Source organism: Quercus robur, chromosome 12 (assembly GCF_932294415.1).
Source record: "Quercus robur chromosome 12, dhQueRobu3.1, whole genome shotgun sequence".
Lineage (NCBI taxonomy): Eukaryota > Viridiplantae > Streptophyta > Magnoliopsida > Fagales > Fagaceae > Quercus > Quercus robur.
Genome location: NC_065545.1, coordinates 30472838 through 30483620, shown reverse-complemented (window position 1 = coordinate 30483620; position 10783 = coordinate 30472838). Strand labels below are relative to the sequence as shown.

At 35.6% G+C, this 10783-nt stretch overlaps 1 protein-coding gene across 13 annotated transcripts; it reads right to left on the bottom strand.

Moving 5' to 3' along the window:
• Nucleotides 1-2383: 2383 nt before the first annotated feature.
• Nucleotides 2384-9377, bottom strand: LOC126708932 (uncharacterized). 13 transcript variants are annotated; one of them, XR_007649289.1, is made up of 5 exons: nt 9178-9377; nt 7495-7611; nt 6527-6598; nt 2958-4217; nt 2384-2811 (listed from the first exon to the last, which is right to left on the bottom strand). XR_007649289.1 is itself a non-coding variant. In XM_050408940.1 (5 exons), the coding sequence occupies exons 3-5, from the start codon at nt 7412-7414 to the stop codon at nt 5260-5262; spliced, it is 1272 nt and encodes a 423-aa protein (XP_050264897.1). In that variant the 5' UTR covers nt 7415-7611; nt 8492-8572; nt 9178-9377; the 3' UTR covers nt 4921-5259. The 13 variants fall into 13 exon arrangements, 9 of the variants coding, with proteins under 9 accessions (XP_050264897.1, XP_050264900.1, XP_050264896.1 ...); XR_007649292.1 differs by having other exon boundaries at nt 2964-4217; XR_007649291.1 differs by having other exon boundaries at nt 2384-3193; nt 3306-4217.
• Between the last annotated feature and the right edge of the window lie 1406 nt (nt 9378-10783).

Genomic DNA, 10783 nt, shown 5'->3' with positions numbered 1-10783 from the left:
CTTCGTGAAAACATCAACCAACTGATCTGATGTAGAAATATACTTAACCACAAGATCCTTGTTTAAAACCTTCTCCCTCACAAAATGATAATCAACCTCTATATGTTTAGAGCGGACATGAAAAATAGGATTAAAGCTAAGGCAAGAGCAGAAACATTATCATGCCACAAAATTGAAGGATGATATAAGTAAACACCAAGATCTTTAAGTAACATCCTCAACCAATAAAGTTCAGAAGTAGTGATAGCTAAAGATCTGTATTCAGCCTCTGTAGATGATCTTGAAACCGTAGGCTGCTTCTTAGCAAACTAGGTAATAGGAGAACCACCCAAAAACACAACCATATCAGTGATGGACCTCCTATCTATAGGATCACCAGCCCAATCTACATCAGAATAGGCAGAAACAGACAAAGGACCAGGCTAAAAATGAATCCCCATTTGCAAAGACCCTTTCAAATACCTAAGGATCCTCTTAGCTGCAATGAGATTATGCTGAGTAGGCTTACTCATAAATTAACTACCTTGTTGCACAACATAGGACAAATCAGGTCTGGTAAAGGTCATATATTGAAGTGCTCCAACCAAACTTCTATAAGCAGTAGGATCAGTGAGTAAAGGACTATGATTTAGAAAAAAAATGATGATTTGAGGCACAAGGATTAGAGCAAGGCTTGCAGTCAAGCATGTTAAACCTGGTAAGCAAATCCTGAGCATACTTAGACTAATGAACAATGACCAGAATCTATGTACTCAATCTGAAGCCCAAGAAAGTAATTCAAGCATCCAAGATCCTTAAAAGCAAAAAAAGAACCAAGCTAACTCACAATCTCAGTAATAAAGGGAGAATTATTGCCAGTGATGATAATATCATCAACATAAAGCAATAGATACACAATATGAGAGGAATGAATGAGAATGAAGAGGTTGGTGTTAGCATAGGAAGCATGAAATCCAAGATGAAATAGTTGAGTGGTAAAGCTATCAAACCAGGCCCTAGGAGATTGCTTAAGACCATAGATAGCTTTATGTAAGAGACACATATGGTCAGGTCTTAAACTGTCCTTGTAGCCAAGGAGTTGACACATATAGACCTCTTCTTGTAACACCCCATGAAGAAAAGCATTGGATACATCCAATTGCTTAAGAGACCAACCAAACTGCACTGCTAAAGCAAGAACAATCCTGATAGTAGCTGGTTTAACAACAGGACTAAAAGTTTTTGCATAATCCAAACCATACTGCTGCAAGTAACCCTTGGCCATCAACCTTGCTTTATATCTAGCAATATTGCCATTGCTATCTCTCTTGATCTTAAAAACCCATTTACAACCAACCACATTCTTGTCATAAGGTAGGGGAACAAGAGATCAGGTATGCTGTTGTTGTAGGCAAGCTAATTCTGAGTCCATTGCCTCAACCCAATGAGAAAACTTGGAAGCCACAACATAAGAAGGGGGTTCAATCATAGCATAGTTAGCCTGAACAACATAGGCTTTGGGCTTAAAAATACCATTCTTAGACCTGGTAAGCATAGGATGAGTATTGGTGGAAACAGTAGGAGCAGAAATAGGTGGAGACACATTGGGGACAATAGCAAGAGTAGTGTCAAGAACAGGAAAGAAGCAGGGTTAATAGAAGAAGATTGTGAACAAGACATGGGAATAGAAGAATCAAAGACATATGAAATAGACAAAGGAAGAAAAGTAGCCAACCAAGGATCAAAATCAAGAAGAGATGAAGAAGGGGAAGAAGACACAGAATCCATGCTTGACAATGAAGGAAACACAGATTCATGAAAAATGCAATGAGGGGAAATATAAACTTTCCCAGTGGAGACCTCAGAACAGATATAGCCTTTGGAAAGAGGTGGATGACCCAAAAAAATACACAATCAAGACTTAGGATCAAATTTATGAGAGGAGTAAGGCTTCAAAAATGGAATTCAAGCACAACCAAAAGACTTTTAAAACCTGAAGAGAAGGCTTCTTAAGATAAAGCTTCTACCTAGGAGACACAAAATTAAGAACAAAAGATGGAATCCTATTAAAAAGATAGACAACAGTACTGAAAGCATAAGACCAATAGGACAAAGGAAGATTAGTCTTATGAAGCATAGCTAAACCAGTCTCAACAATTTGTCTATGTTTTCTTTTAGCCACCCCATTCTGTTGACAGGTGTAAGGACAGGAAAGTTGATAAGAAATACCATTATCTAGACAAAAAGCCTTGAATTTTTTGTTAAAAATTCACCACCACCATCAGACCTCAAAGCCTTGATTTTGGTATTGAACTGATTCTCAACAAGAGTCTTAAAATGTAAAAACACACTAAACACATCAGACTTATGTTTAAGCAAGAATAGCCAAGTAAAACGAGTAAAATCATCAACAAATATCACATAAAACTTGTGTTCAAGTACAGATACAATAGGAGTAGGGCCCCAAACATCAGAATGAACTGATTCCAGAGTAAAAGTAGTACTAGATACATGTTTTGGAAAAGAAAGTTTGTGCATTTAGCACTTATACAAGAAACACATTGTGAACAAATATCACTAGAACCAAAAATAATAACAGAGGGTACATTAGATAAGGCAACTTGAATTGATAGAGGATAAGGCAGAATGCAATATCTTGGAACAAGGATGCCCAAGCCTTTGATGCCAAAGTAAAGCTTGTGCAGAAACAGCAACAAAGCAACTTGAATTGATAAAGGATGTAGGTGAAGATTAAAAAGAAGCAATAGGTGGAATGGGATAAACACCATCTTTACTCAACCCTTTGTATAGGACCTTCACCGTAGGTAAATCCTGAATTGAGAATTGATAGGCATCAAAATAACAAAATGTATTATTTTGTAGACAAAGTTTATGTACTGAAAGTAAATTTGAACCAATCTGGGGTACGCTAAGAATGTTATTAAGATTAAAATTGTGAAATGGAGCGAGAAGATTACCATTACCAATATGAGTGACAGGCAATTCTTGTCCATTGCCCATTGTAACAGTCTCACCAGCTGTAGATTGTTGATGAATAGAGAACTGAGACAAGTCTAGTGTAATGTGATCAAAAGCACCAGTGTCAGTGAACCAATTCTGGTTTGGATTAGAGCAAGAGTTTGCAACCATTGAACTTGCAGCCATTGATGCAAGCTTAGCTAGAGGGTGTCTCCCTTGATACGCAAAATTCATCCTATGGTAACAATCCAAAGTAGTATAGCCATTCTTATCATATATCTGACAAACAAGTCTTTGGCCTTGTTGAAAATTAGACTTGGATTGAAACTGTGAAGGGGAAAACTGACCTTGACCATTGTAGGATTGGCCAAAAAACTGAGAATGGCCATTAGGAAATTAAGTAGATTGACCACCAGAGAATTGGCCATTGTTGTTACCTCTTCCATTACCACGACCACGATTGTTGCCATTCCTTCCTCTTCCTCTATTGAAGGATTGATTGAATTGATTAACAGCCATAGTAAATAAAAAATAATCTCGAAAATTAGACCTTTTCTTGATTGATCTTTCTTCAACACTTAATAGTGTTCAACTCTTCAAGAGTAACTACATCATTTCTGGTTCATATGGCTGAGCAAAAGGCATCATATTCTGGAGGCAAAGCTTCAAGAGCTAAGTGAATAAGCTCCTCATCATCAACACAAACTGCCACAGCACCAAGTTTATCACGAATTTCTTTGATTCATTGAAAGAAAGTGTTCATACTCTCTGAACCTTTCTTAAGACTCATCAACTCATTTCTCAAGCTAAGAATGTGAGATCGAGAAACTGAAGCAAAATGTTTGTTTAGAATCTTCCAGACTCCTCTACCAGATTTCTGACCAACTGTGAGGGCCAAGATTGATGGAGAGAGAGTAAAATTGATAAATGTGAACAATGCTTGCTCACGATTCCTCCGTTGAATATACTCAGGATTAGCTTCAGTGGTATAATTCTCTGAGCTATCCTTAAGAAAAGGATTCGGAGCTTCAAGATTATCTTCAATGAAGTTGATCATTGAGTAAGCTTCCAAAATCACCTCAATTTGATGTCTCCAAACCAAATAGTTGTTGTAATCTAGTTTCACTGTCATCATGCTTGCCTGTTAGACAGAAGCAGCAACAAAGGATTAACTCCACGAGTAGAAATCGTAGTTTGTGAACTCGTGCTTGAGCTTGAAGTAGAGGAAGTTGAACTTGCAGAGGACACCATTGTTGGCTCTGATACCATGAAAAGAGAAACAGATTCTAGAGAGAGAATTTGAGAGAATCCAAGAATTGGATATTTTGTATTATCACACACACTAATAGATTACATGATTTAGACATTTATACACAGGGTAGCTAACCACCTCTAACTAACCAACGGAATTTAAGCTAAACTAACTAACTCTCTAATGAATTAATCACAGTTGTACACACGGCCACTAATCACAACTAACTCAGCCACTAATGCTATATACTAAACTACACAGTTTTTTTTTTTTTTTGATAAGTATTTCTGCAAAGTTGTATAATAATATGGAGGCGTGTGTAACCCAAACTTATAGAATCATTCTGTCAAATTTGGGCTTTACACGTAGTTTTACAAATCTTACACTAAACTACGTGTTTTCTGCTCTTTGTGCTGCTCTTTACCTTCTGCCTTTACACATACAACGCATTTATGCTGCATCCAGTACTGTGTAAATTTTGATCAAACAAATAATTCTAGAGAGCTCCTACGGTTATCATGAAAGCACCACCAAAAGATACTGGCTGATGAATTCCATGAACTTCAAAATGAAGTCCGACCCCCTCCTGGATGTTAATTCAAAAGATAGGATAGACATAGCATGTCCATCATCATCATCATAGATATAACATCGTGATTCATTGCAAGAAACATAAATAAATCAAAACCATCAATTATTTACACAAAAAAAAAAAAAATCAATGATATAATTCTTCAATTCTTTTTCTTTTTTTGATAGGCAATCCAATTCTTCAAAAATTGTACATTATTTGATAATTCTTGGCAAGAGAAGATAAGTTGATTTTACCACATACCAAACTCTAAGATACAAAACTAAAAGCAGTCATCCACAAGATTGTGAAGAAACGACATCAACATTAGAATCCAGATCTGACCAAGCAGTGCTGTCTTCCTTTTGCATGTAATCGTATAATCTACCCAACTAACAATACCTTCAAAATCCCCTTTCCCAGTCTCCTCAGCAACCTCATCCTCAAAACTACATACATTATTCTTCAACTCCAGGTTTTATGTCCAATCCAATCTTTTCAATGATTGTGAAGAAACATCACCATCAGAATCCAGCTCCCACCAAGACTTGCCATCCTCTTTTATATTATCATCAACTAGCCCACTAACATTTCCTTCAAAATCCACATTTTGGGTCTCCTCAACAACCTCATCCTCAAGATCATTTACCTTTTTCTCCACCTCAGGGTTATATGTCCACTCCAATCTCTTCAAAATGTCACGGTCCTTCCATTTCCCAACGACTGATTCTGCCTCCTTCTTAGCCTTCCCCATCAAAATTTCACTCCAAGAAAACCCTGCATCCGCAACCCTCTTCAAAGTCCCATCATTCATATCCCCCACAACAACCGTCTTCAAACATCGCAACTTCGCCTCCTTCAAAACATCCACAAAATCCGAATCATCTGACACAAGCACCATACACTCAACTCTCCTCCTATCCATCATATCCACCATATGATTCTTCAAAGCAACATCTGCAGCTTGTGGCTTATTTGACACAGTACGTACCCAAAACCCCGCCCGCTTTAACTCATCTGCCAAACCATACCCCACCTTCGGAGTCAAAACATCCCTCACAGCATTCTTATACTTCTCCATCTTCATGGAATACTTAGCTACTAACTTCACCCTCATCTTCCCCCTAGCTGACTCTATCTGATTCAATCTTTTTATCTGCTCACGCTCATGAATTTGCTTAAAATGATTTACAAACTTCTCATTTGAATAAAAATTCCTCCCACAAACCCGACAGAGATACGGCTCAACTGTCTTAATCACACCCCTATTCTCCAACTGATTCAATATTTTCCTCTCTTTTCTTTGCTCCCTAACAACTTGTGGAACATGGGTAAACGCGTGATGATTCGCATATGCCACCATGTATCTAACAACCCCAAAAGATGCCATTGCTGCCTTTAGCTTGACAGCAGTGTTGTATGGTGGGAACGAGTTCGGAGGTTTATTGTCCAAATCCCAGAAAATTGCAACATTGTTTTTGGTAATTTTTGGTCTCAAGGGCAAGGATGGGTCCCAAGAATTGAAGCCCGGTTTTGATTCAAAGTGACAAAATCTACTCAACGACGTAAAAGGGTTAAGGATTTGTAACGTTTTGAGTTGAGTTGTGCAGAAAAGTTCACAGAATTTAAGTAACACAACCATAGGTAGAGCGTTCTCCGCAATGCAATCATAATCTAAAAAGTTAAAATAGAGAATATAGTCAAGAAAACACAAGTGGACCAATGAAAAGGAAATATGAACTGACTTTTACAAGAGTAGTTTATAGCCTCAAACTCCAACACACAAGCTGATTCACACCACTGCTGAATTATAGGATCTGCAACCATAAATTATTTTATTATTTTAGTAATCTTTTTAAATAATGAAAAAATAAAAGCCCATCAAAAGATTCAAAACTGATTAGTGTAGTACCAATTGCAATATATTTTAAGCCATGCTAGCTTCCAAATGTATTGTGTATCACATCAACATTCCATCTACCACACATGTAAATTCTTTAATTACCTATGGTTTGAGTTGAGTTTTAATTTGTCGATATGTGGTTTAAAAAATAAACTTTACCCATTTTGGATCATATCCTTTACTACCCTTTAATATAAATCAAAAGAAAAGACAATTAAATCTCAGTGTAATAAAGTATATATTTAAAATATCAACCCAAGTGTCTTTCCTATACAACTAAATATCACAAGCAAACCAATTATATGTTTAAAAACAAATGAATGGTAGCAAAGATGATAAACAAATAATTGTCCTTAAAGCAAATCAATCATACTTTTAAGTTACTGCTTTTAAAGTTTGGTTTGTGACCAAGAAAAAAAAAGTTCAAGCAAATGTTAACTTCATTTCAATCACTTAGAGAATTCCTGTCTTGAACATCCTTCTCTTTTCTTTTTTCCCATTAGCCTTTCCAATACATGTATTTATTTAGTCTAAAACATTTGCTTCTAGGTCAAGGCCTAAGTTCATCAACATTTCCATTAACATCTTGTGGCAATTTCTCTTAAATATAGCCAATATAGGCTTCAACAATAGAGACCATGTCACTCACATTTCTACACTAGATGGCTAGCCCTTTAAGAAAAAACAAAAGCCAACAAACAACCCATATGCATTAGATTTCCATACCCATAAGCTATTTTAGCACTCCAAATACTAAAAAACAAGTTGCGCTATATCATATAGTTTAACAAGTTGTGCAATATAGTATACATAGCCGGAGTTGGAATCGTAGGTGGGAGGTCGCCAAAGTGGAAGGGGCGGCAGAAGGTGGCTAGGCTGCCATAGTTTGAGGAGTGTGAGGCAGAGAGAGAGAGTAGATCTAACACACTGTTTGTGGTTCATAAAAGAATAGAATGAGTATATTATAAAGAATGGGGGAATACCATGAGAAGTAATGGAAATGAATCATTTTATAACAATATGACTATCATAAACCCTCAACAGCAGTAGATTACATCTTTTTTGGTTGGCATTATTAGATACATAAATCCAATTACTCTCAGTGCATATTAATGTGTCTGTAACAATAAGTTAGGGACAACATTTTCACTGCACAACAACAGTAAGAACATGAATCCCCTACCACTCTGGAAATCACTTTTAACATTGAAATCAAAATCCATATTTTCATGTATGAAAATCCATATAGTCTTAAAGCTCTACTTATTTTAATAAGTAATCCTTAAGATATATTACTCCTATCAAACTAAAGATAATGTTCTATTTTTTATTAACCATTAGACCAACAACCTATACATTGACGAGCATTGACATTAATTTTATCATTAGTCCTGGCGAGCTAAAAGTATTGAAAACTATATTTAAAATATTGAATCAATTCTTGAAATACAATAGGAGCAACTAAGAGCCCAAGATCAACTAGACTATGCCACAAATTAAGAGATCCAAATCACGCCAACCCTAGGAAAAAGTACATCTGCACAGCATCAGTGCATTTACTTAAAAAGCAACACCATAAAGGCCGGTTTCCTGATATCTAATTAACTTTCTGATACACTCATCCATGCATCTAAAAAAAAAAAAAAAAAACGACTATAATTTGATATTTATTTGTCTTTGGTTTAGGAGCAAATCAATAAGGGCTCTGAAGAGAAGAAGACTAAGCTTCAACCTAAACTACTTGGAATACACGAGGCTTCGTCAGCATAAATCAAGTTCAGATTATATATTAACATGAAACTTTCACCTTAAACGGACCTTGGTTTAGAAACCCAAGGAGGCAGGAATGAAGAAGCACTCAGTTGCAGTTCAATAGTTCCTCGAAAAACTGGTAAAACAATAGATATTATTGATCATGTTTAGTCTTTTATTTATTCTTTATATGTACAGTTTTTTTGCTATTCTCAATTCTTAGTAAATTCTTGGTGGTTTGGATTTTATTTTTACTGCTTCATTGAAAGTTAATATCAATTATTCATGTTCACCATGTTACATTTGTTAAACAAAGTTTCTGGGATCAAAACCAGAATCTGAAGCTAAAAAAACCAAAGTCCCATTCAAATTTGGGAGTTGGGAAGAAGCTTAATTTGTAATTTGAATAAAAATTGGGTTCCTTACGACAATTTATATATCCTATTTAGATTCCTGAACAGAATTTTTTTTATTAGTTAACATTTTTTTTTTTTTGTTGGTATTCTACTTTATCTACAAAAGTTTATATATCCTAAACAAAAGCCCACAAATTTTTCTGGGAAAGTACAACGCATAAAATAACTACGGAAGAGCAAGAAGACTCCATAGCTACACATTCCATTTTTGAATTTCAAGACAATAACAGTTTTGAAGGAAGAAGGGACATACAGACATGTAGGAAGCCATAAAATCACATAACAGGTGATAGTGCTGATTCAAGAAGGTTAAAAGAGAACTTACAGAATAGGAGATGGGTGGCGGCAGCGGCGGCGGCGGCGGACTGTGTGAGACGCGGCGGCGGCGTGTGTGAGACACGGCGGAAGAGAAACGAGGGAAGGCAAGAGAAAAGAGTAAGGGAAGGACTGTCAGTGTCTGTGTGTGGGGGTTCGAAATATACGGTTGCTCCTATCTACCCATAGCGTTTTAGTCTAAGGTTTTTTTCTCCCAAAAAAAAAAAGTCTAATATTGTATTTTAAATGACCCCTAAAGTATAAAAAAAATAAAAAAGACCCCTAAAGTGAAAAATTGGCACTAACTTTTTTTAACATTTTTAATTGGAAAATGATAAAGCCACCGTCTGTCTTACAAATTTTTTAATAAATTACCAATGCGGTAGGTAGTTATTAGTAAGTAAAAAAATTATATTAATAGTTAGTCTATACAAGAACTGATAAGAATTTATTGCATCAAAAGTTTATAAAAATATTATAAAATAACTTGTACATTAAGCATTGTTTTTTTTTTTCAAAATATATATCTAAAAAATCAAAAAGGTTACTTTTTTTTTTTTTATATACAAGATAGAAATTCTACTATAATCTAATCTAAGTGTATATATGTGTGTGAAACTTCTTTCTAAAAACTTGAACTCTAACCATGGTTTTGAAACTCGAACCGGACCGTACGGTCCGACCGAGTTAATTGGGAACATCAAAACAATTCTTTTATCTTCCAAAACCAACATATGTAGAAAAAGCAGCGAACTGTGATTGAACCTGTCGGTTTTAAGAACCGTGGACGGTTCTCAAAGGTTCAACTTCAAGTCAGAATTTTTTTTTTTGATACTTACAGCCATTGTTGAAGCTTCTCAACCACAATGAGATGTTGTCAGACCTTGAGCTTGCATCTCCATTTCTCCTTCTTTTTCTTCTTTGTCTCTCTTTCTTTCTTTCTTTTTTTCTACGTGTTTGCCATTTTTGCATTTTTGCTGTTTTTGAAGTTTGCTATTCTTCACCCGTTTGTCAATGATGAAGATGAACTTTTTACTTTTTTCTATCACAATCTTCCACAAGTCAATAAATGCTTGGCGGTCAAAGTGTAAGGTATCAAGCCTTTCTTCTTTTACTTGTACCAGATGCTTGGGTGTCGACCATTTACTTTGGGCCTTGTATTAATAGTTATTATTTAACTAATTTTTTAATGAGCAAGTCTGCAACTCATTTGGTTTTACGATTTATTTTTTTGATATTTAGGGTTCGTTTGGATAGAACTTATTTTGCTGAAATTGAAAACTGAAAACTAAAAATATTATAGCAAAATAATTTTTAAATGTGTAAATAGTGCCGTGGGACCCATTTTTAATGAAAAAGTTGTTGAAAAAATGGAATTTGTAGGTCCGTAAACAGTGCACGGATGCACTGTTTACCGTGAAAAAGTCAACAAATGCGGGCTAAAAAAAAAGGGAAAACACGGAAGAAGCAAAACGTGGATGTGATAAGTTGGATCCAAACCCGCACTTAATACATAATTGACCATTTAAATGGACTTGGGCTGTTGGGCATAACATAAGATTAATTTAAATGAGCTGAATGTTTCAATCATGACTTCTTTTTCGGCTTTGAACAAC